This window comes from Scylla paramamosain, chromosome 10 (genome assembly GCF_035594125.1).
Source record: "Scylla paramamosain isolate STU-SP2022 chromosome 10, ASM3559412v1, whole genome shotgun sequence".
In the NCBI taxonomy this organism is placed as follows: domain Eukaryota; kingdom Metazoa; phylum Arthropoda; class Malacostraca; order Decapoda; family Portunidae; genus Scylla; species Scylla paramamosain.
The window spans coordinates 24,704,432-24,732,192 of NC_087160.1; the positions used below are offsets into that span (position 1 = coordinate 24,704,432).

A 27,761-nucleotide genomic window follows, 5' to 3' on the forward strand; every position below is an offset into this window, starting at 1 on the left:
AAATTTTCAACAAACTAAACTTTTCAAGAAGAGTTATCAGGTACACCTAAGTTAAGAAGAAAGGCTTCAGTACAAATCAAAGTAATGCATGTTACCCAACATGAATAAACAATGTTAAACTTAGATGTTAGTAAAATTTGCATGCAAGCAACTGTGTTCTACATTCAATAACAATATCCACTGCAGATGTTTCTTCTTGTGTCAACTAATCTAAATGTACAGGGAATAAGATTCTGATGTCAACTAGTTTTATATACTAACCTCAATTGAATAACCTCCTTGGAAAAAAAAAAAAAAAAAGAAAAAAAAAAAAAAAAAAAAAAAAAAGGCAAGAAAATTATCTCACATACTTATAATGAAACAAACTTGCATTACAGACTTGTACATCATCTCTTGATAACCACCTTGAAAAGCTGCATACATAAAAATATCCCTCTGCTCTTATAAAATTCTGGCTAGCTGATCCTTACATTTCACCGATGCCAATGAGTGCCAGTTGTGCCATATGGTCTTCCATGGTAACAGGGCCCAAGGTGTTGGCAGCACAAGTATAGTGAGAGGCAGCATTCTTCGTCACTGCCAATGACCCAGCCATCTCATGTCGGTCTTTAGCCAAGAAAGCTTTTTCATTCTGAACCTCAACTGATGCCATGGAAAAACTGTGACCAAGATGTTCTTCCAAGTACAACCTATTAAAGACAATTCGTTGTTTTAAGCAATAATCTCTTCTTCCACTTTCTGAAAATAAAACCTAAATTACAATCAAAATGGGACAATGAGAATTAAGTTAATCCATTAAATTATCAATGAAATAAATTAAACCCTCTAATTGTAGTTGCAAGTAAACTAAAGACACATCATATGATGTCCTGAGGAATGTTGTAGAAAATCAGGGGCATGATAAACACGCTACACAATAATGCAGACTGACAAATTATTGTAAAATTAAAAACCTTAACCATGAAATTATGAATATGCCTTTGCTTGTAATGATTTATGTAGATAATCTCTTCAAAAGGATATTACCTTAGTTTGAAAAGACAAAGATATTTCAATAACTTGTGGTGCTAAACTATGCTGTGAGAAACAAGACTCAAATGCCATAGGTCAGCATGACATTGTATCTAAATTAATCCCCACAAATTATTGAAAGCCTTTGATAAAAGTTCATGATAATGATCATGATTAACCCTATATTTTTACCTGAAAATAATACACCACAATTAGCTTACCATGTATGATGAGGAACAACAACAATGACTTTTGGAACAGGAAAGCCATTGAAGGTTCCAGCAGCAACAAGAGTGTAGGCACCCATCTCAGGCCACACCAGCCACTCTCCACAAGGAAGTCTTGGAAGACTCATCTCTGACACTATATGGTCTATGCCATCACAGGTTGGCCCCCAAACAGAGCACGGCAGATGAGTTTCTTTATCATGTTTCTGCAACAAGTAGTATAACTGGTTACACAAATCCATTCTAGTTTTTACTTATATGAACTACACTGTATGCCAGTAACTGTATGTGATCATAAAGAGTAGCAATGAAGGGTTGTCATAAGTATGGGAAGCAATGGCTGCTTCCAGAATATGGACGAAAACAAGACAACAGTAAACTCAATTTCACACACCAATATCAAACTAGGACCATTTTTTGCATACTTTTATTGTTAGTGCATAATGGATCACTTCTAATAGAGTTCCTGTAATTATTAGTACACATGCTGACTGAAGAATGTACTTGTAAGCAAATCACATATCTAAGCACTGCCAGTGTTGTCAGCATACTATGTACAACCAAGGTGGGGCCAGGGTAGGAGTATGTGGGGATGCCATTACTGTTTATCTGTTCACCTGCATTTGACATGTTCTGCAGAATTCTCCTGAGAAAACTGTCCAAGCAAGAAGTGCTTTCACCAGGTTATATTTACCAACTATATTAACAGAGGAATGCAAATAAATACTATGTGCATATGGGATGGTTAGCCAGGTACATGTAAGGCCTAGTTATCATTACAAATCTACTTCAAGAAAATAACAATGCATGATCCATTTCTTTCACAAGGTGTCACATTAATACAAATACCTTAAGCAAAACAGCATGGACCTTCTGATGGTCATAGAGCAGGCAGTTGAATGATCCATAGACCCCATCATTGATGTAGTACATGATGGTTTCCAGCGACCCACTGGCATCACTGACTTCCCTCTTTGCAACAATACTAGTTGCCAGGGTAAAGGCTGAGGCCACTACATAACGACCTGGTTCTGCAATGATCTGAAAGACAATATTTTACTAGTGTTTTCAACATATGCTTCTACACATGGACCACTGTTACCAGTTCAAAAATTTGAATAACTGCTAGAGTGACACCTACATTTTGCTACTTTACTTTACTTTGCAACTTTAAGGATGCTCTCTCATTTATGGAGAGAGAGAGAGAGAGAGAGAGAGAGAGAGAGAGAGAGAGAGAGAGAGAGAGAGAGAGAGAGAGAGAGAAGAGAGAGAAAGAGAGAAAATGAGAGAAAATGAGAGAAAATGAGAGAGAGAGAGAGAGAGAGAGAGAGAGAGAGAGAGAGAGAGAGAGAGAGAGAGAGAGAGAGAGAGAGAGAGAGAGAGAGAGAGAGAGAGAGAGAGAGAGAGAGAGAGAGAGAGAGAGAGAGAGAGAGAGAGAGAGAGAGAGAGAGAGAGAGAGAGAGAGAGAGAGATTGTAATTTTTTACCAAAGATCAAACCATAATTAAAGCTACTCCAACTTTACCTGTGTCCAGCTTTAATTTCCCTTCCATCTTCCTAATTAAATCCTTAACAGATCTTATTATTTCAGGGTAGGTCTGCATAAACAAATATTTGAAGCATAGCATCCTGAAAAGACAACTTCAGAGTACAATGACTTTATATTACCTCAACACCACACCCTTCAGGGAAGAATACATCCAAGGCTCTATTAATGGGCTCTGCAAATTCATCAAGAGAAGAGCTGCTTGATCCAGGAAACCCGCCTCCAATATCCAACAAGTAAGGGCTGAAACCAAGGCCCACAGCTTTTTCAAAGACCTGCAAGGAAAATTATTAATAATGTAAATTATAGATGACATTAATGAGGCTTAAATGCCATTTTTCCTATTCAGAAAGCTACACTGGTGATACCTTCCACATATACAAGGATAATTTTTTGAGTTAGACTTTTTAATGTTATAGTGTGACATAACTACAGACTAAAATGCACATCTTGTTGAATAAACCGTCAATGTACTTAAAACACAGTATACGTGACAATACATTATGAAGCAGTCAGGAGAAATAAGGAGGTAGTTTACAATAGCAAAGTAAACGCCTATTAAGAATATATTTGCATACAGGAATGTAATATCATTGGCTAACATAACTGAAAAAAAAAAAAATTAATATATATATATATATATATATATATATATATATATATATATATATATATATATATATATATATATATATATATATATATATATATATATAATGAAGAAAACTAGATCAACCTTATTTTCTTTTATGTAAGAGGGGGTCTGGAAAAGAGGCCCACAGATGGTGCCTGTCCTTAAACAGTGCAGTCAAAAAAATTATCCAAAATTATGAGGAGTGTCTAGAAATCTCCCTATTGAAACAGTTCAAGTCTAAGTTACATAAATAGGCATGGAGTTTCAGAATTTAACAGTAAGAGATGAAAGATTAAAAATACTAGTTAACTTTTGCACTAAAGAGGTGGACAGAATAGAGGTAAAAGTAAAAAAAAAAAATCTTGTACAGGGAGGAATGCAGTTAGCAGGATCAGAAGAGCAGTTAGCATAAAACTAGCCATAGAAGATAGCAAGAGATGCAACACTGCAACAATGAGAGAGAGGCTGAAGATGGTTAGAGGAATTGGAGATGAATCGCTTTTGATTCCACCACGTTCAAGAGAACAGTACGAGTAGAACCTCTCTATGTGAGTGAAATGTAATTCATACATGGGTGGATAAGGCCCCTGTACTGAGTTAGGAGCTGTGAGGGGAGAATGAGAAAAATTTGAAGAGAATGCCTAACTTCACAAAAGCTGTTTTGGCAAGAGAGGAGATATGAAATTTCCAATTTAGAATATCAGTAAGGACAGATTGAGGAAGTTCAAAGTAGAAGTGATCGTTATCATGCATTAAACAAATTTTCTTTAAAAATTATGATAAAATTTCAATCAAGTCTCAAGGATCAAAACAAACATTAAGATTTAGAAAATTTGTCCACAAGATTTTCTATAGTAACTAACTTAAAGAAATGCCAGAAAAAAGTTTCCAAGATTCCTAAAAACAATCTATTACTTAAAATTATACAGACAATTTTAACAAACTAACCATTTTAGATGAAGCAATTGCTTGGTAGAAGCTAGAAGGGTCTTGGCAGCCTGAGCCAACATGAAAAGACACTCCAACTACATTCAATCCAAGATCCTGAGCAGCAACCAGAAGAGCTTCTGCATCTTCAGGAAGCACCCCAAACTTCATGCCTAAGGGACACTGTGCATCAGCTGCATCAACACGAATTCGAATAACAAGCCTGAAAACAGAGTATTGGTGAACTTAACTATGGAGAAACAGAAAACTTTAAAAATATCACATAAAATCAAATTACATGAGTAATGGACCAAACAGGACTATAAAAATATACAAAGCAGACTTGGGATTGACCACATTACAAGAGAACAGATGGATTATTCTGACCAGGCAGGAAGCAAAGAACGGAAAGACAAGTGAAGCATGTTATCGGGGGATGGGGCTTTTAGAGATAATTGTTAGACAAGATAAGCTGTGAAAGTCAAGTTCAGAATGAAAGAAGCCAAAAGGAGTATGGAGAAAATTGAGAGAGAGAGAGAGAGAGAGAGAGAGAGAGAGAGAGAGAGAGAGAGAGAGAGAGAGAGAGAGAGAGAGAGAGAGAGAGAGAGAGAGAGAGAGAGAGAGTTAACAAAATAGTGGTATCACATGCACTGTATGGAGCTGAAACATAAAACATGAGACTAGGAAAGAAGCAGTTGGCCTGAGTAAAGATAAATGATTCACAAATGAAAGATAATACTTCATTAAGACACCAGCTCATGCAAGAAATTACTGCAGATTTTAATTTCTTTTGGTAACATCAACTATAACAAGTTATTGCACTTACTTTGCATCAGGATAGTAAGCACTGATCTTGTGAAGTTCAGTCTCATTGTCAAAAGTCATAAGTGAGACTTGCAATTTAGCTGCCAGACGCAGATGAGAGGCTGGCTTGCAGGGGTTGGCATAGATGATACGGGACTGATCAACTCCCAGCTCAAGGATCTTTTCAATTTCACTCTGAGAAAAGATTTACAAATATATATTCAGTAAGTATAAACAATAACACTCTAGTAATTTCCTTACAATGTTAATCAACGTGCCATCAACCAAAATAAAAAATAGAAAGTCGCTAACTATACTGAGAGTAAAACATTATCTAAAAGCAGAATGACTGGATATCAAAAGAACAAAATTTCAACAAAACTACAAATGTGAATAATATATACAAAAACATCATTAAAAGTTTTCTCGTCACTTTCAAATACAAAATTGTTCACTACTCTTTTTTATCAAATGCAAAATTTCATATCAAACTCAAAATTCTAGACAAACTTTATTCCATACCTTTGATGCACAATCAAAACCAGTTCCTAAAGCAGCAAGAATTTCCAGAACAGTTGGGTGGTCATTACACTTCACAGCTGTTGAGAGAACAGAAGCATACATTTAGGAAAAATTAAATAAATATATAGAAAAAAAAATAATGCATTATCTTAAAAACAATCCAACTCTTTTAAAAATGAGATCTGATTAAAAAATATAACTATATATATATATATATATATATATATATATATATATATATATATATATATATATATATATATATATATATATATATATATATATATAAAGTGTTCTGGTCTTGAAATTAAAACAATGAAAAGAGTTAAATACTTAACATATTACATATGTAAAATAAGTCAATTAAGGCAGATTAAAAATCTGTGCCATATGCAAAATATACTGAGATTTTCCATCAATCAAGTATGAGAATGATAGATGAGAGAAGAATGTCAGAGGAATATGAGTTTCAGATATTTAGAGTTGCATGCTGCTCTGTACAGAGAAATAAAGACTGAGATGGTTAAGAATGACAGAAAGAAGCAAGATGGGAAGATGAATGAATTAAGTGTACAAATATAGAACACTAAGCAAAAATGAAGAGAAAGGACTGTATGAAGTGATACTGACTGCACATGGGAAATAGGAGAGGACAGTGAATATAACAGGTGTACTCATTTATGTATATGAATCAAATGAGAAATAAAGAATTGTGAAGGAAAACTGGTTAAAAGTTACATGATCAAGCAGTGCAGGAAGTGTTAAGGTGGTTTGAGCACAGAAAAAAGAACATGATATTAGGATCAAATGCAAGAAATTTAAGGAAAAAAGATAAGGAAGACCATAAATCTGGTAGACTGATGGTGTAATGGTATCACACCTATGCAAGAGGGTGTCTATGTGTGATAGGGGAAGTGGTTACACAAGATGGATGAATTAGAGGAAGTGTGAATAGGTTAATATCATTGAGATGCAATCTTAGTTTTTTACATAAATTCCCAATATTAACATACCACCTCTATAGTGATGGAACTCTTAGCCTTACTCTACTGCAGCATTTCTTAACATTTTCCAATCCTGCCTAGACCCTGTAATCTGGTCTAAGCTGTCCAGCATCCCTAATTCTGGCTAACATCTGGTTAATGAGACTACAATTTCAATAGTACTACAAAGATACTGTAAAATAAGAGTACTGCTTATTACTGCTCTGTTCACTCTAAAAAAAAAAAAAAAAAAACACTGAGGATGCCAGTACTATAGGTAAAAGCAATAAATTCTGAGCTCTTCCCACATGTTAATATCCATGTACACAGTTCAGTAAGTTATAGTTTATCAAATAAAATGTACTCTTTTCAAAAAGTATCCCTTAGGTACTTTGTATTTCTTTTGAGCAACAATGACATTGTACTGTCATGTATGAAGCACTTCACAGCACGTCTAAGAGACTGCTCTACAACATCCATTCTTCCAGGCAAGCTGGTGTGTTCTCCAGCTGTCCCTACCTTGCTAGAAAAGTATGCTTCCATGAACAATGCAATTGGTTATTTTCTTCCAAAGCATATCATGCACTATAGCTGCATTTCATCCAAAACCTTAATGCAAAGGATAATAAATTTTACATTGGTCCTAAAAATGTACATCAGCACAATTAACAAAAATAATACAGTGACCAAACCATTATATGTACATCATATCTTAAAGGCAGTTTCAACAAATCAGCTTGTGTAAAACAAAAGCTTCACAGCCTGGAATAACTCACCATAGAAAGGCTTCACTCGAGGCAGCTTCAACTTCCACACCTTTATCTTCTGAACAATATCTCCAACATCTAGTACATAAAAGGGATCCTCCTGTTCCTGTAGATAATTAATTTACTTATTTAATACTTAAGAAGCCATTATAGCTTAACCTGTACAGTGTTTAGTATATATATATATATACATACCTCTTAGGTAAGTGTTTAGTACATGATTTAATTTTTGAGCAATTTTATGGCCTTCAATTTTGTTTGTATATACAAGATTTGTCACTAAAAGTAACAAAGAATATTTTGACAAGTCAGGAGTCATTATTTTCATATACATACCTATCCTTTGGGCTTGGAATTATTATGGACTGAATACTTCTGTAGGAACTGAGACATATTTGGCGATTACTTTGTTTTTTCAATGCCTATGTCAACATGCATATAATATCAAAGCAATAAAATTAAATTGAAAGCTACAGTACTGGGAAGGGATAAAGATTTTGGTTATAAATGTTTTGCAACAATGTTCTATGCACATATGCTTTCTGAGGTGTTGTTTAGCCATTATGAAATTAAAGTATGACCTGGTGACAGATGCAATGGTTGGGCCAGGCAGGTAACCATGGATGCAGGATATCAATTGGTCAAATTGTGAATTATTCAGTAATGGTTAGGCCAGGCAAGTTACCATGGATGCAAAATATCAACTGGTCAAATCAAGACTTCTATAAGTTTGGAGTATTACAGTGTCCCACAACAAGATCAGTGATAATTATAGACAGGCAATTTACAGATAAACATTAAATAAGGATAACATGGCTGTAATTAATGATAAAACAATACCCTATGTGGCACCATGCCTCCCCAAACAGGGAGTGATTAAGAGTGTGACTAGGAACAAATCAGCTGATTGCCAGTCAGTTGCTTGCAGTTTCCTGTCAAGACAGTGACAGTGAATACAATTAGACTGTAATGCATATTTCTGAGAGAGAGAGAGAGAGAGAGAGAGAGAGAGAGAGAGAGAGAGAGAGAGAGAGAGAGAGAGAGAGAGAGAGAGAGAGAGAGAGAGTTAAATAAATAAATAAATAAATAAATAAATAAATATATAAATATAAATATAAATAAAAAAAAATAAATAAATAAAATAAAAAATAGTAATGTGAAGTAATGTGGCACCATGCCTCCCCAGACAGGGAGTGGAGAGGAGTGTGACTAGGAACAATTCAGCTGACTGCCAGTGAATACATTTAGATTGTAATGCATATTTCTGAAGGGGAGAGAGAAAAAAATAAGTAAAAAATAAATAAATAAATATATAAAATTAAATAAAAAAAATAGTAATGTGAAGTATATGGACATGGTGTTTCTCCGCCATGGTTACCTGCCCAGCCCTGCAGTTATATCTGTTGCCAGGCCTCACTTGAAATTCTTAACATAGCTAAACAAAGCCTTAAAATGCTTATGTGCAAAGAACATTTTCCACTTAGAATAACCTGTACTTTCACCTTTAACGAATCCACAGAAACTCGTGTTACATCCTATATAAGAATGCATATACTGTTAAGCTAAAATGGTGGATGACACAAAACTTCAAACTTGTATTAACATTTCCTTAAGAGTAAGTGTCATCATATACTCACCGGATCCTTGGTCTTCTCCCTGATGACATCCATGACAGTCTCCTCATTCAGAATGTGAGCAGACCCAGCAAAAAAATTGCATTCCAGCTTCATGCTTCTAGATTTTGGATGGAATAATTTTGTGGATCAATAAACTAAATGGCTTTCTTTTGGTTCTTGTAACCTCCACGGAAATGTGTATCAGCCTGGAAGAAACAAAGTGGTATTCTTATTGATAGTAATCAACAATTTCTTAACCTGATGCACTCTACCACTCTAATCAATGTAGCTAAATTGGAATAAGTCTTGAACTTTTCACAGTTTTGGAGTAGGTTTCATGTTATATAAGCCAGTCTTATCTATAAATTCATGATACAGAATTACAAAATTGGAGAGAGAGAGAGAGAGAGAGAGAGAGAGAGAGAGAGAGAGAGAGAGAGAGAGAGAGAGAGAGAGAGAGAGAGAGAGAGAGAGAGAGAGAGAGAGAGAGAGAGAGAGAGAGAGAGAGAAAGGGGGGGGAGCAGGGGTGGAACATGAGATAGAATACAGAGTCTTCAGGTGAACAGGTGTAGAATACAAAACAGGTTATGGGTAGTAACTCTGCCCTACATGTTTTACAATGACTGGATACACAAAATGCACAACAGTGAATGCATGAAGAATGATATACCTTACTTTCAAAGAATGCAAAGGGAACTTTTTTTTTTTTTATGTAGGAGGGACATTGACCAAGGGCAACAAAAATCCAATAAAAAAAAAATGCCCACTGAAATGCCAGTCCCATAAAGAGTCAAAAGCAGTAGTCAAAAATTGAAGGATAAGTGTCTTGAAACCTCCCTCTTGAAGGAATTCAAGTCATAGGAAGATGGAAATACAGAAGCAGGCAGGGAGTTCCAGAGTTTACCAGAGAAAGGGATGAATGATTGAGAATACTGGTTAACTCTTGCATTAGAGAGGTGGACAGAATAGGGGTGAGAGAAAGAAGAAAGTCTTGTGCAGCGAGGCCACTGGAGGAGGGGAGGCATGCGGTTAGCAAGATCAGAAGAGCAGTTAGCATGAAAATAGCGGTAGAAGACAGCTAGAGATGCAACATTGCGGCGATGAGAGAGAGGCTGAAGACAGTCAGTTAGAGGAGAAGAGTTGATGAGACAAAAAGCTTTTGATTCCACCCTGTCTAGAAAAGTAGTATGAGTGGACCCCCCCCAGACATGTGAAGCATACTCCATACATGGATGGATAAGGCCCTTGTACAGAGTTAGCAGCTGGGGGGATGAGAAAACTGGCGGAGACGTCTCAGAATGCCTAACTTCATAGAAACTGTTTTAGCTAGAGATGAAATGTGAAGTTTCCAGTTCAGATTATATGTAAAAGACTAACTGAGGATGTTCAGTGTAGAAGAGGGGGACAGTTCAGTGTCATTGAAGAAGAGGGGATAGTTGTCTGGAAGGTTGTGTGGAGTTGATAGATGGAGGAATTGAGTTTTTGAGGCATTGAACAATACCAGGTTTGCTCTACTCCAATCAGAAATTTTAGAAAGATCAGAAGTCAAGCGTTCTGTGGCTTACCTGCGTGAAATGTTTACATCCTGAAGGGTTGGACATCTATGAAAAGACGTGGAAAAGTGCAGGGTGGTATCATCAGCGTAGGAGTGGTTAGGCCAAGAAGTTTGGTTTAGATCATTAATGAATAGTAAGAAAGTGGGTGACAGGACAGAACCCTGAGGAACACCACTGTTAATAGATTTAGGAGAAGAACAGTGACCGTCTACCACAGCAGCAATAGAACAGTCAGAAAGGAAACTTGAGATGAAGTTAGAGAGAAGGATAGAAGCCTTAGGAGTGTAGTTTGGAAATCAAAGCTTTGTGCCAGACTCTATCAAAAGCTTTTGATATGTCCAAGGCAACATCAAAAGTTTCACCAAAATCTCTAAAATAATCCAACTGATGTACACACAACCCTGATCACATATAGGTTACTAATAAAGGATACTTACCTTAGTTACGGTCTGCTGAGCCTCACAGTGGAGACTAAGAGCAAACCTCAGTACCACGGTGGCAAACCGTTAAGTGTAAACCTCCAGTTGCCTCCGTAGAGTGTGAAGGTGCACTGGTCCAGACGGGATCCCGAGTATCGTCCCTGCATGGTGAGGAAATGGATTAACACACGGCCATCCTTCCCTAAACACAGAACACGCACTGTGCGTAGAGCCTCATCTTCCAATGGGGACTACATTAATTTTGCATGAGGAGAGGTATTTGTGCATAATTCTGCTTTCAGACCTGCTAGACCTGCTTTTTTGTGGAGGATTGAGGTGGTGGAAGTTACTTTCTTTTGATGTGTAATTGATGGGTATTTGTGACACAGATTTGTTTATTTATTTATTTCAGTTTGAAGTTATTTTTATTTAATATTCATTTCAGGTTGACTTTTTTATTTGATACATGCAGCCAAACTACTGTATCTATACTTAGAGTACATTTGTTACTAATAATAAAGACTGTCATGTTAAATGGCATGTTATATAGTCATTTTGTACCTATAGTATATTTGGGATGGGGAGAGGTGGGGGAATGGGGTCTCCAAATTAAATTTTGCTTAGGGCGCCAATTTGGTCATGGGAGGCCCTGCATTAACAAAACAATTCATCCAATTCATCATCATAGTAAGACTAAATATATTTAACTTCCCATGCTGAACTTCTTCAGCATTCATTCCTCACTTTGCAAAAAATGATAATACATATATTATAAACAAGTCACAAGTCTAATAGTCATATATAATAAATTTTCATGTCACATGAAAAATTCGATTTCATACCATCAATACAAACACACATCACCAAATACCTTGACATTTCTGGAATCTCAAGAGCATCCAAACTGATAAAGTTAAAATCAGATAAATAAAATGACAACACTTTCTGCAGGGTTTAAAATGACTGCATTAGCATAATGATGGAAATGAATGGATGATCCCTAGTACTGCTCAGAATTTCGTTTGACATATTGTCATTTCTAACAATGGCATTCCAAAACTGATATGGTGTAGACAAAAAAAAAAAAAAAAAAAAACGACGATAAGGTAATAATAGTAAAACAATTATATAATAATAATAATAATAATAATAATAATAATAATAATAATAATAATAATAATAATTATAATTATTATTATTATTATTATTATTATTATTATTATCATAATGGCACTAGTGTCGACGTGGGGTCCCCGGCTGGCTAGGCCGCGTCCGCAAGTCTGTTGCCAGTTGTGTTTTTTCCTTGGTGTCAATAATAATAATAATAATAATAATAATAATAATAATAATAATAATAATAATAATAATAATAATAATAATAATAATAATAATAATAATAATAATAATAACTTATGTACGGTTGTCATGTCACTTCATTAAAACTAAAAATTCACATGTACAAAATGGTCTACCAATCCAACATAATCGAGACTGGTGACATCAGTTTACTGCTGCTGCATCCAGCCCAAGCCAGACTATCGAGTAACAGTAATAACCTTGACAAGACCAAACTTAACGTGCAACTTACCTAAGTTTTTATTCCATTTATCAAGAACACGCCATACAGGGTAGGCGTGCTTTCCCAATAATTGTCAGTAGCCCTTGGAACAGCCTGACAGTTGTGCCTCCATTGTTACCGCTGGAATTATAATTCTTCCTGTTAACCCTTCAAATACGTTTACGGCGATACGTGATCACAGTGACTCCCGCCGTCTCCAGTGTCACCACTCTATTACTGCCAATGGCAATGCGTCTGTCTTATCCCTGAGAGGGTGTAAGGCGGCGGAGCGCGGTGGCCGTAGTGATGGAGCCTGATCAGAGTACGTCACTTTTAGCCTCTTCCAGTGTGGAACTGGGTACCGCCCAATACCAGGCTGGGGGTGAGCCCACTCCACACGTGCTGAGGACCACCAGGCTAACGAAGTCAAACACTGAGGAAAAGCTTCATGTGGGCAAGAATGAACGACAGACGCAGCAACACCACGATATTTTCACAACGTCAGGGCTGCAGCAGGATTGAGCATGTGTGATAGGCGCTGGGTGACCGAGAAAAGTGTTGCCACTTGCCGCGGTATTACGTTACCTTGTGCAGGACAACAACTGATACGACCTTGAAAGTATCAATGATTACTCATTTTCATGCCTTCGAATGTATTCTTATACAACCAGGAGACTAACAACAATCATTGTTTCTAGCCGGTAGAACACCATAGCTGGCACCTGACCCAGCAGTAATCAATACCATGGCGCGAGCCACGAAGACTGCTCACCGCTCACCCTGCGCCTCGCCGAGATATCATGTAGTCACCCTTGGCTGATTGATAAGTTGTTCATTGAGTCTACAATGTGATTAGAACTAAATATGCGTTAATTGCTTATCTCTCTCTCTCTCTCTCTCTCTCTCTCTCTCTCTGATAAATAAATTATATATATATATATATATATATATATATATATATATATATATATATATATATATATATATATATATATATATATATATATATATATATATTCTATGAAACTTTTTCCGTGTTTGAACCTTGCCTAGTCAAACTATCAACATCTACCTTTCCTTCTTGTTGGAAGTTTGCATACATTCAGCCTGTTCCTAAAAAGGGTGACTGTTCTAATCCCTCAAACTACTATTGCTTTAATTTCCTGCCTATCTATTTTTTTTTTTAATCTATCTTCCTATCTTCAATAGCAAGATACTTAAACATCTATCATTTCACAACTTTCTATCTAATCGCCGGTATGAGTTTCCTCAAGACCACTCTACTGGTGATATGGCTTTCCTTACCGAGTCTTTGTCATCCTCTTTAAGAGATTTCAGTGAAACTTTTATTGTTGCCTTTGACATACCAAAAACTTTTGATGGTCTGGCACAAAGCTTTGATTTCCAAACTACCCTCCTACGGTTTCTATCCTTCTCTTTCTGTAACTTCATCTCAAGTATCTTTTCTGACCATTATATTACTGCTGTGGTAGATGGTCACTGTTCTTTTCCTAATTCTATTAACAGTGTTCCTGTCACCCACTCTTCTTATTATTCATTAATTATCTAGGTTTTCAAACTATTTAGTATGACAGCACACTAAGAAACTACTAATATTTTTGCTGCACACCTGCCCTTATATATATATATATATATATATATATATATATATATATATACAATATATAGATAGATAGATAGATATAGATAGATAATCATCAGTGTAGGAATGGATAGGACAGGAAGTTTGGTCTAGATCAGGGATTCTCATACATAATATAATGAAACTTGTAAATTGTAATTTATATTTATCAAGGATGACAAATTAATATATATATATATATATATATATATATATATATATATATATATATATATATATATATATATATATATATATATATATATATATATATATATATATATATATATATATATATATATATATATATATATATATAAAATTTGTCACTCTTAATAAATAAAAATTACAAGTTACAATAGTTTCATTATATTATGTACATAAATCAAAATCACGCCCAAATTTTCGCAGCACACCATGGAGATAATAGCAGCACACTAGCGGCACACACTTTGAGAATCACTGATCTAGACCAAACTTCTTGCCTTATCCACTCCTACACTGATGATACCACCCTGCACTTTTCCATGTCTTTTTATAGACAACCAACCCTTCAGGAAGTAAACAGTTCATGCAGGGAACAGAATGCCTGACTTCAGATCTCTCTAAAATTTCTGATTGGGACAGAGTAAACTTAGTATTGTTCAATGCCTCAAAACAAAAAATTCCTCCATCTATCAACCTGACACAACCTTTCAGAAAACTATCCACCTCTTCTTCAAAGACACTTAACTGTCCTCCTCTACATTGAACATCCTTGGTCTGTCCTTTACTTATATAACTGGAAACTTCACATCTTATCTCTAGCTAAAAAAGCTTCTATGAAGTTTGGTGTTCTGAGTCATCTCCGCCAGTTTTTCTCACCCCCCCAGCTGCTACTTCAGTCCAGGGGCCTTATCCGTCCATGTATGGGGTATGCTTCTCATGTCTGGAGGTGGGAGTTCAACTCATACCACTCTTTTAGGACTTTTCTCCTCTGACTGACTATCTTCAGCCTCTTTCTCATCACTGCAATGTTGCATCTCTAGCCATCGTCTACCACTATTTTCATGCTAACTGGTCTTCTGATCTTGCTAACTGCATGCCTCCCCTCACTACACAAGATTTTCTTTCTCTCACCCTTATTCTGTTCACCTTTCTAATGTAAGAGTTAATGAGTATCCTCAATCATTCATCCCTTTCTCTGGTAAACTCTGAAACTCCCTGCCTGCATTTGTATTTCCACCTTCCTATGACTGGTCATCACTCCATTATAAATGTGGGTGGCACCTAATGGGTTAAAGCAGAGAAAAATAAAATAATAGAAGTAAACTCACAATGTTGAACTTAAAGCATTACTACAGCAACTTACATCACTTATCTTTCCATTTCAATTACAAGCATTTGCTCTCTATACATTTATTCCCTTTCTAAACAGACGTCACACATTTTTTGTTTTCTTAAGTACAGCATAGTGATTAGATTGCTTGATCATGCCTCCCACCATTCCAGCATGAATTACATCTTGCATCAACCTTTATATTTATCTATTTTAGCTAATCTCTCTCTCTCTCTCTCTCTCTCTCTCTCTCTCTCTCTCTCTCTCTCTCTCTCTCTCTCTCTCTCTCTCTCTCTCTCTATATATATATATATATATATATATATATATATATATATATATATATATATATATATATATATATTATACTTATGTAGTATTTACTTATTATCAATTTCAATCTTGTGAAGGAAGGTTTAGCAGGCTAGAGGTAAACCACCATACTATATAGCTCCACCTTGAATGGACTTCTTGCTCTGAACAGACTAAAGTGAATTAACCATCCTGCAGTGTGTAACGTATTGAATATTACTTGGCAGACAGAGCTCAGCTACCTGGCCTTCAGAGTAATTTTCAAAGATATCATCAACTGCCTCTTCTTCAGTGAGTTTGATATTCTTCTGTAGGAAGAATGTTGATCTCAGCATCTTCCTCAAATAACTGCAATATAGCCTCACAGATATTAAGAAACTTTTGACATTCCCAGAAAAAAATGAGTATATCATTTTATACAACTAAAAAAAGAAAAACAGTTATAAACAAACACACACACACACACACACACACACACACACATACACACACACACACACAACACACACACACACACACACATATAATATATATATATATATATATATATATATATATATATATATATATATATATATATATATATATATATATATATATATATATATATATATATATATATATATATATATATATATATAAGCAAAAATAAACATGAAAGTCAAGACACTATACAAATAGATAATGAGTGCATTTCAGTACACAATGGAGAACCAGTAATTACTGTTATCTATAATGACAAGTAATTTTCACAAATACAGATCCTGCTAATGTTCCCAATAGGGAACATTTCTTTCCAATAAAAAATGGCTGTAAATAAATGAATACATAGATAAATAAACAAACAAACATTTGGCAACTTGCTGCTAAAAAGAAATGTCTCTTTATACAAATATAAGATGCAGATGACACTTACAGATATCATTTTTATTTCAAGGGTATTTCAATAAGTGTGAATTCAATGAAATTTTGATTATCACTGACAAGAGTATGGGGCTGGCCAATAAGTTTAATTGTGATGTTCGGACAAACCTTATCCATACATGATGAAACATGACATCATTCAACAACCTTTTATCCAAAGAACAATTAACACATAAAAGCATGTTCCCAAATAGGAACACTGGCAATTAGCCTAATGAGTTAAGCCCCATATACACAATCACAATAATCATCACAATAGTGATACTAATAGCAGTTGTAGCATCATCATGATGCATAATTGTGGTCTAGCATCAAGACTTATGACTCATAGCATACTCTTGGAACATCACAAGAATTTTAATGTTGACCTTAATGTTGACCTTGTTTTTAAAACTAAAACTGTTTTTAAGAGGGAACTCAACATATTTTGTACTCAATGTAGCATTATTGTTACATTATTATGTCGTTTTTGTAACATGCACAGAAAATGTCATGACATCATGATCATCGTCACAACATCATGCCATCATCATAACTGCTATAGGTGTGTGTGTCACGATAAGGATAATAATTCTGACATTTGTTTGACATGCCTGAGGACATCATCACGAAGGACATATGAGTGCCTCTGGACAGGACTACATAATTATCATATGGAGCAGTCGGCACACTAAACCTAGGTTTGTGACAACACTGTCAAAACAGAGCTACTTATTCATAAACATGCATACATCTGGAAGTGCTGTTATTGAGAATGCATATAAGCATATAAGCAAATATAAGCATATAAGCAAATGTTATTGAGAATGCATATAAGCAAATCATCACACAGACACACACTGCCCCCCATAACTTATCAACTCCTCTCCTCTAACTGACTGTCTTCAAGCCTAGTTCTTAGATAATGCAACACCTACATTTTCCTCCATTGCCTTCCACAGCTTCACATAATGTCTCCTTTGCTGTCTTTGGCAGTGCCATGGAGTTTTCCATGCCTAGAATACTCCTTTGTTGATGTATCCTTCACATCTTCACATTGACATCATCTAGGGGTTCATGTTGCTTCATCAATTACAAAGTTACTTCATTGTGCCTTTATTATGAGTGTTAATGTGTTTTCTGCTTTTCAATCTGGCAAATGTGTTCGTTTGTGGGTAAATATATTTTTCTGGTATCCTTAAAGAATGCAAGAGACCAGACTGACAGAACCAAAGACTAACTCTGCTTGCCACGACTTCCACCTCTATCCCATTTTTATTATGTTTTATGACTTTCCCTATACTACGAGAGTATAGTTTTTAAGAGGAAAGTATGTAATATAGCATATGGCTATTCTGCATTTTCTGAGGTGCAGTAATCCCATACCTGACATGACCCCTATCTCAGCTAGTCAGTGAAAGAGGAAGGGGCAGCCAGGTCTTCAGCTGTCATCCACTCCTCATTCTATCATTGTAGCTGCTCTGTATAGCCAGGGTGCCACAAAATACTAACGCAAATCACTTGACACGGAAGAATTAATTTGCCTCGTCTCATACTGTAATGCAGGGGCCTCAAAACCCTAACACATGGACAGGTAGCAACAAGGCACAGAGAAATCCAAAACATATGGTAAGGTAACTTTAATGCAGGAGGGAGGGAGTGGGCCACCACCACTCTCAAAGTTTAGTGACTGACCTGTCCCTGCATGCTTGGCAACCGTGTTAAGTGGTATGAGGTGATATCAACAGGATATCAAGAGTGAGTGTTCATCATCTGTATATGTAAACAATGGTTCAGTGTGATTTTTTTTTTTTATCAACAATAAGCATTCATCAAATATGTGAGTAAACAAAAGGTTGCTGAGTTGGTGTGGTTCTCCAGTGATTGTTACTTTATTGTAAAACAGAGTGTTGTTGGTAGTCTGAAAATATCTCATTTTAAAATTGGAAGGGCTTGTCTTAATAAGTTGGAACCATAATCATTTTCTGCCATCGCTCTCATTAAAACTCTAACATGGACCAAGGCTCTTACTTGACTGATATTTGAGGAAAATTTTTACAACAGGACTGTGTAATTTGAAACTGACAGGCATTACAGACAAGTTCATGAAACACAAAATCCATAGGCATAGGATATAACAGTAAATGATAATGACTGCAGGCAAAATAACAATATTCAACAATCTATCTTATAACACCCAGTTAACATAATCTGTAAAAATGTATCACTACAAAATTAAAATCACTTTATACACAGAAAGGAAAGTTTAAAGGATAAAATATTGGTGATGTCTTATATTTCTTGCAGTCGAGAAATCACTGTTTTTGAACTTCTTCATTCAACCTTTCCATTTACTTTGCCAGCCATATGACTGAGCCACAAATTACAAGCAAGACATTGAACATGACAAACTTTGTATGTGTTGTAGCCAACTGCAAGTTAACATTCAGAAATGTAAGTTCATGAAGGATATGAAAGTTTTCAGTGCAATCCACTGTTAAAATGCAGCATGAGGGGCTAACTGAAGTTGCATCATCAGCTCCCGCTGATGATGCTCATGTCAGCGGGAGTTTTTAAGTCATTTGGTGCTAACTGTATGTACTCATAATTACTAATCTATATTATCATATTCATAGGTGGGCGTTATCATGATAATTTATCATGATGACAATTTCGGGTTATCAGTTATCCAATAATATTTTTTCCCACATTACTGATTCATCGGTATCATCGATACTTTTGGTTCCAAACTAGCAATAATCAATAATTTTAGTTTTTGGAATTTGAGCATGTTAAAGTTTTAAACTTTCAAAATCAATTTAGTTATTTTACTTAAAACAGTATACTTCATTAGTGAAGAGACTGGATAAGCAATGAGTTTGAAGGGGTTTTTTTTTTCAGATTTTTCTAAGTTTTCTAGGATATGCAATGAATTTGAAGTTTTTTTCAGATTTTTCTAAGTTTTCTAAGAAAAAATAAAGATTTGAATTTATCAACTTTTTTATTTAAAATATCAATATTGTTATTGCTAATACTGGAATTTTGGATTTATTGATTTATTGGTTATCGGTTATCAGGCAAAAAATTTATTGCCAGTTATCAATTATCAGTTATCAGTGATAAGATTATTGTTGTTGATTTATCGGTTATCAAGTTATTTTTTCATTATCGCACCCAGCAATGATTATATTTTATGATAAAAAAATTAAATCAAACAGCAATATTAAGTAATATCTTCTTTTCATATAGAGAAATCTGTCTTTTCATGGTGCTATACACTAACTCAACAATGCTTGTAGATCATTTAGAGGTAGATACAGAAACTACTGGGTTTCTAAAATAGTAAAACATAAAAAAATGTACCTTCTGAACCCATAATACATATACATGACAATTATTCCAAGCTTGCTACTAGATGGCATTGACATATACTTCCAAACAGCAAATGAGTCTGTGGTAAAAATAAATGAGGTGCCCAGAGCCAGAGTGACATAAGCAACCTTGTGGCCAAAATTATTTTTATTGCATTGTCTTTCCCAACCTTCCTACTGTGACAGGAGAGAGCACAGACATCAGATTGGACCCCACAATACGGTAAAAAAAACCATCCAAGTGAAATTATCCATGGAACCCTCTTGTCGCGCTTGAGTGATAGCTATCAGCTGCTGGGGCCAGAGAGAAGTAACTCCCTTGCCATGGCAGAATGGGAAGAGCCGGCCAATGCCGGGTTGTGCTGCGAGTCATGTGTCACCCCAGTGATGGAAAGATTTCAAGTGAACCTGCACCTACACTGGCCCACCACCACACCACACACTCACATTTCACATTCTCGCTGCTTGCTACCCTTAAATGATGGGCTGCTGTCTTAATTTTGCTTTTACACAACACATCAGCCTTTCATTTTTATGGGCAGCAACAGTGTACTGCCTGAGGAGCCAGGACCCTCCAGAGGAAGAAAATAGATAAATAAATATAACTAAAAGATGAAGAAGCATGGGGGAAGCCTGCAAGATTTGGAAGCATCAGATTTTATTTTATTATTTTTTTCTCTATGTAGGAAGGACACTGGCCAAGGGCAACAAAAATCCAATAAAAAAAAAAAAAGTCCACTGATATGCCAGTTCCCAAACAGGGCCCAAAGCAAGAGTAAAAAATTGAAGGATAAGTGTCTTGAAACCTTTCAAGTCATTGAAAGGTGGAAATACAGAAGCAGGCAGGAAGTTCCAGAGTTTCCCAGAGAAAGGGATGAATGACAGAATACTGGTTAACTCTTCTATTAGAGAGGTGGACAGAATAGAAGCGAAAGAAGAAAGTCTTGTGCAGCAAGGCCACGGGAGGAGGGGAGGCATGCAGGTAGCAAGATCAGAAGAGGAGTTAGCACGAAAATAGTGGTAGAAGATAGCAAGAGATGCAACACTGCAGTAATGAGAAAGAAGCTGAAGCTGAAGACAGTCAGTTAGAAGAGGGGAGCTGATGAGACCAAAAGCTCTTGATTCCACCCCGTCTAAAAGAGTGGCATGAGTGGAATCCTCCCAGACATGTGAAACATACTCAATACATGGAGAAATAAGGTTCTGGTACAGAGTTAGCAGCTGGAAGGGTGAGAAAAAACTGGTGGAGACATCTCAGAACACCTAACTTCATAGAAGCTACTTTAGCTGGAGATGAGATGTGAAGTTTCCAGTTCAGATTATAAGTAAAGGAGAGACCGAGGATGTTCAGTGTAGAAGAGGGGGACAGTTGAGTGTCACTGAAGCAGAGGGGATAGTTGTCTAGAAGGTTGTGTCGAGTTGATAGATGGAGGAACTGAGTTTTTGAGGCATTAAACAATACTAAGTTTGCTCTGCCCCAATCAAAAACTTTATAGATCAGAAGTCAGGTGTTCTGTGGCTTCCCTGGGTGAACTGTTTACTTCCTGAAGGGTGGAAGACATGGAAAAGTGTAGGATGGCATCATCAGCTTACGAGTGGATAGGACAAGAAGTTTGGTTTAGAAGATCATTGATGAATAACAGCAAGAGAATGGGTACCAGGACAGAACCCTGAGAAAGACAACTGTTAATAGATTTAGAAGATCAGTGACTGTTTACCACACCAACAATAGAATGGTCAGAAAGGAAACTTGAGATGAAGTTACAGAGAGAAGGATAGAAAATGTAGGAGAGTATTTTGAAAATCGAAGCTTTGTGTCAGATTCAGTCAAAACCTTTTTGATATTTCTAAGGCAACAGCAAATGTTTCACCAAAATCTCTAGAAGGGAATGACCAAGACTCAGTAAGGAAAGCAGGAAGATCACCAATAGAGCAGCCTTGACAGAACCCATACTAGCAATCAGACTGAAGGTTGTGAAGTGATAGATGTTTAAGAATCTTCCTGTTGAGGATAGATTAAAAAACCTTAGACAGGCTGGAAATTAAAGCAATGGAATTAGAACGGTCACCTTCTAGGAACTGGCTGAATGTAGGCAGACTATTATTATTTCTTTATATTCTATTATCCTTTATACCAATATATTTTCATAGCATTTATTAGTTCTTTTGTTTTGTTTCTTCCAGTTTCATTTTCTAAGATTGTATCATTCTCTTTGTTTGTGTTCATCTTAGGAAGTACTTGTATGTCATTTACATTTTTGCTTCACCAAATTTATATGTTCACAAAAAATAAAAAAAGGACTTTTTAATGGTTGTGATTCCCCTATTAGAATATAGAAAATAAAACAACTTGATATAATAGAGGAAATAAACACTAGATACAACTTTAATGTAGTTGTGTGATATCCTTAAGAAAATCATATCAAAGAAAAAAATGCAGTCATCGATTTATTTTTAATAATGTAATCTAATTTTAACTTCATAGTGTAATTCAACTTAATAGTTGTAAAGGGCACAAATTTCTAAATATTTTGATACCAACCATTACTTTCCATCTCAATCCACTGAAGAGATATTGCTTGTAAGAATGTTACATAAAACAGGAAGGATGCAGTACTACTATGTAAAATTGTATAAACTGCAAACAGATCATTGCATTCATGGAATATAAAGGTATGTTGATAATTCCTATTGCTTACTCTGATGGGGATAGAATCAATGAAGGGAAGAACCAGAAGAATCAACATAAACAAGGACATGTATACAATGAGAGGCAAGGGAAAGGGTCATCCCAGTCAAGCTACCACTGGTATTATTGCATCATGCCTATCTCAGCCTGACAAAACAAGGTAATTCTTTACAGCAGCACCACATCAATCTGAGCCTGTCTAACCTCCTAAGAGCTGTCACTGTCGGTAATGTTGACCAGTCATGTGATGCTGACCTAAACTTTTTCACCTATATCCTTATATATGTATGTATATATATATATATATATGGATTAGTGCCTTTGCTCTTATTTTTTTAAATGTATCTTTTTAATTAAGTACTAAATATATACATACTGTGGAACCTCAGTTTTCTAACTTGATTCATTCATGAATGCTGTTCAGAATCCAAAATGTTTGAAAACCAAAACTATTTTCCCCATTGGAATCAATGTAAGATAGATTAATCTGTTCTCAGACACCCATTCATCATGTCTTAGTGAATAATGACCGACTCTCCCACTGCTAAGATGGCCGCTCCACATCATCTCCAACTTAGAATTTTTTTTTATCTAGAAAGCATGTATTGAATGAACTTAGTAACATAAAACTCATCAAAAGATATTGTTTAGACCATGTAGGCATTCTTTGTCCAATCAAGTGAGGGAAGCCTTACAGAATGACACAGAGAGGAATAACCCACTCACCGTCATGGTGATCAAAACACTCAGACATCTTGCTTCTTGGAAAAGCTACTGGGAAAATGCAGTTGTGCAAGTGATGGCATTTTGGGGTCATAGAGAGAGCCACAGGGGGCTTGGGATTACTCCTGAGAGCCAAACCTTGTTTGTTTACTTTGAGGTTCTTCAATGGACCACATTTAACTTATTTCAAAGATTGAATTATTGTCTTATCCTCTATGTCTCTCCTCCAAATATATAAAAATGAAGGAAATATTTATAGAAACTAAAAATTAGTAATAAGTGGCAGCTTTTATTATGTCTTGTAGTATTTAAAATCAAGTAATTTTTTCCAAAACTGAATTATGGTACGGCAACCGAAGCAATTATGAATTAAATTTTTCTGTTCGAGAACCAAGTTGTTTGGGAAGGGAGATGTTCAGTAACTGAGGTTCCACTGTGTGTGTGTGTGTGTATGTATGTATGTATGTATGTATGTATATATATATATATATATATATATATATATATATATATATATATATATATATATATATATATATATATATATATATATATATATATATATATATATATATATATATATATATATATATATATATATATGGGAGTGTCAGCCATTACCTGTTAAGACATGGTGGACGGGCATCTGAGAATGGATTAATCTATTTTACATTGATTCCTATGGGGAAAATGGTTTCGGTTTTCAAACATTTTGGATTTCAAACAGCATTCAGGGACAAATTAAGTTAAAAAACGAAGGTTCCACACTGTATTTATTTGTTATGGGGTCAGTTCCAAAGATGGAAGTATGATACATATGATCAGTAAATTTTTACATGTTCATCAGTCTCTATTCTGGATGAATTTTTTTTTTTTTTTTTCGTGGTAGTTTGAGGCCTGTTTTGAATTAATCTGTGTGTTGTTTTCCCTCTATATCATTAGTTTTTATTTTTTACCCCCAGGCCCTGACCCCTACATCATAAATTAATGTTTTATGATTAAAAAAAAATTAATACAAAACAGATCAAAATCTATCCGAAAAAGAATGTTTCATCCTCACAAGTAACACAACAATAGCACTCACTCACAATGATCCCCCCGTGAGGACTGACTGCTGCTTGCCCATGGCTGCCAGCTGGCTGTCACACACCACCACCTAACCAGCCTAACAAAACTAACCTAACCAAACTAACCCAATCTAACCTAATCACACTAATCTAACCAAACCATCCTAACCTAATATAAATAAACAAACTTAACCTAACAAAACTAATCTAAACTTACCAAACTAGCCTAACCTAACGTAACTGGCAACATGAAGTTGTTACCTTACGTATCTTTGTAAAATCTGGCGAGGCACTAGAAATAATCAAGGCAACACCCACCGCAAACAGACATCTTCCTCAGAGGCTCAGGCCTCAAACTAACTCAAATATTTTGAACTGAGACACTTTTCCCTTCTCAGGATCAAATAAAATGCTATGGTTGGCTAAATTAATTCTGTACTTTTTAATTGGCCAGTGGGTGTATTCTTAAACAAAAAAAAAACAATCACAGTGACTAACTTTGCACTTGTGCAACAAATGTGACATATGCATGCAATGAACAAACTCACTTTCGGCAGGGAAGATCAGTGCCCACCTATCCACCACATGCATGGGTGTGTCACTTCCAAGCAGTCACAGCAGTGAGCAAACTTGCTTCCCCAAAAAAACAGATAAATCTTTAAAAACTGCTGTCAGAATTATAAATAATTTCCATTGGGCATATAAGTGGTTTAAATTACTCAGAATGAGAAGCCCTATCTGATGAGAAGGGTAAGAAAAGCCACGTTTAAACTGGTGTAAGAGTAAAAGAATACCACATGATCTAAAATTTCCATAAGACTTTACAGATTCAATAAAAAAATATTCCAAAGGTTATAGATATATTTGGCAAACAAATGTATTATGTAAATAAGTTCTGTTATGTTACATCCCATGGAAAATTGTATTTGTTTCTATCATACCACTACTGGGAAGACTATGTAATCTAAATAAAATGAATTGCTCTTTTGTAAAAAATCATGAAATTTCAATTTTTGGCAGTCAAAACGAGAAATAATAGATATAGGTGTTTAAACTTTGGGGTAAAAGTTCACCACAAGAATATGTTAAAGTTGACTGACTCACACCAAATATACCTGAATGATGAAACATGCCAATCTAGACCCAAGTTAATTGTACTACCACACACAAAACACCTCACTGAAATTTAAGTCATTATGGGTGACAACCTGAAGTCACATTTCTCTTCTAATGTGAGACTGTGTGAACAAAACTGGTTAATCTGGAAAAGATGTCCATGTAACATACAAGCATGAAACTCACACGTCATGTAAAAGACTCAGTGACCTTGCCATACTTGTAAAAAAATTTGGGGGCATGTATCTAGTATGGCTGTAACAGCAAAGTGTGGCAAAATTCGACATTTTCGAAGTCCAGCAAGCTCTGCACCAGTCAAGAGTTAACATTTAAATTATTTTCTATTGTTTATAGCTGGGATTTGTGGGTGGTGACGTATTAGGATTTCATGGTATCTATAGACCTGATCCTTTCAATCATGCACTGTCATTCATGAGGCCATCAATTACGACTTTCCACGGCAGGTTCAGTTATACTTTACATTTGTTTTAGAGACACGTCAGGCATTCTGATACAGGCTTACTGTCATTTGTTAATATGGCTAGCCAGTGGAAGGAGGTGAAACAAGAAAGTGCCAGTGTTCGGATGGAAAAAAACTCACCATGTGGGTTTTTTAACTACAGCGCTGTTTAAGATACAGCATGGACACAAAGAAGAGGTTCTATGTGTTTTATTAATGAAGCTGCCAAATTATACCCACCTCCATCACCCTGAGGATCTCCACACCACACCAGTAAGGCATAATGGTATAATTTTTGAGGTCCCTCTTTAGGTTAGGTAATGCTAGGTTAAGTTAACGTCCTAGGGGTTGGGGTTCAGGGGGAGCTGCGCCCCCCTCCCTCCCCCGCGGCTAGGTTAAGTTTGGTTAGGGTAGGGAAATTCGAAATACTGAGGAAAATTTTCTTAGATTTTTGAACGGCAATATTTCACTTATTTTTCATCCCCCACCAAAAACCCTCGATTCCTCACAGGCCCCCAAGCTTGTTTGAAGGGTTAGGGGCAGTTGGAGGGGAATGCGGGGGCGCACTTCTTATCAAGAAATACTAGAATTACATAAAGCTTGAAACATTCCTGATATTTAATTTCATAACCATTCCCCATCATCTAACCTAACATCACAACCATGAACAATCTCCGAACTCGGGATCTGTAAAACCATACATGAGACAGAAATGACATGCACAACAATGAAGCGCACAACACCAATAATAACCCAAAATATTTAGGTCTCCATAAGTAATACTGGGGTGAGTAAACTTTCCTCTAGCGTGATACACCACCGCCCCTCCCTAAACCTCACAGAAATTTAACACCCCTTGATCAACTTTACCTGGACTGACGACCGAGGCTGTCTTAATGAAGAAATTTTGGAGGTTGGATTAGCCCTTGGGGACATAGAATGAGGCACATGGAGGAGCCCCGAGAAGAAGCTATGACCGACCTCGTACACGTTCAGCAACCGAGTGAGGCAAAGAGTCTCTTGCTTTCCAATTCCTGTGTTCCTGTTACACAAGCTTTTTTTCTCTCTCTCTCTATCCCGCTCCTATTTCTAGCTGAACTGGTTATCTAGTGCTGAGTATCAATGTCACATGAGATTTATTAATAAGAAAAAGCAATATTTATGAACTAGATTACTGGCGGAAGAGTGTGCTAATCGCGGAGGTGTACCATAGCGGGGGGTTTAAAATGTTTATAGCGCCTTTACATACGAATATTCGTACTCACTCAATTTTTCGTCTTCTACTGACTGCTAATGGCTGGTTGTGTCGAAAGTTGTTGGAAGAAGGCTTCAATGTTGCTTTTATTACTAGTAATAATTCAAGAAGAATTTCGTCTCTTTAATGGAGAAAAAACTGCAAAAGAATAACTGTTACTCATCACAGTGGCCTCTGAAATTGATTTTTATGAGCCACTCGTATGATCGAATTGCTTTTCAATGGAATTACCTCCTCAATATTAGGCATCTCCTACATTCAACAACACACCCTGCAAACCTCGTTAATAGGTATACTAGTACTAATTTGCCTTCTTTGTCTTGCTTTAACCCATTT

The 27,761-nt window shown here is 35.9% G+C and overlaps 1 protein-coding gene across 2 annotated transcripts in view; it reads right to left on the minus strand.

Moving 5' to 3' along the window:
• Window positions 1-27,183, minus strand: part of LOC135104415 (ornithine decarboxylase-like) — a 27,757-nt gene extending 574 nt beyond the window's left edge. The window contains exons 1-11 of one of the 2 annotated variants that reach the window (XM_064011817.1): window positions 27,041-27,183; window positions 11,030-11,172; window positions 9,058-9,242; window positions 7,430-7,526; window positions 5,671-5,747; window positions 5,171-5,343; window positions 4,366-4,567; window positions 2,906-3,058; window positions 2,088-2,279; window positions 1,233-1,444; window positions 1-689 (exon numbers count right to left, since the gene is read on the minus strand). The exon at window positions 1-689 is cut by the window's left edge and continues 574 nt beyond it. In XM_064011817.1, the coding sequence (XP_063867887.1) occupies window positions 467-689; window positions 1,233-1,444; window positions 2,088-2,279; window positions 2,906-3,058; window positions 4,366-4,567; window positions 5,171-5,343; window positions 5,671-5,747; window positions 7,430-7,526; window positions 9,058-9,150 (1,422 nt within the window). In that variant the 5' untranslated portion in view covers window positions 9,151-9,242; window positions 11,030-11,172; window positions 27,041-27,183 and the 3' untranslated portion in view covers window positions 1-466. Of the gene's footprint in view, window positions 690-1,232; window positions 1,445-2,087; window positions 2,280-2,905; window positions 3,059-4,365; window positions 4,568-5,170; window positions 5,344-5,670; window positions 5,748-7,429; window positions 7,527-9,057; window positions 9,243-11,029; window positions 11,173-12,599; window positions 13,097-27,040 lie in introns of those variants that run through there. The other variant, XM_064011818.1, reaches the window with a different exon arrangement.
• Window positions 27,184-27,761: the final 578 nt, after the last annotated feature.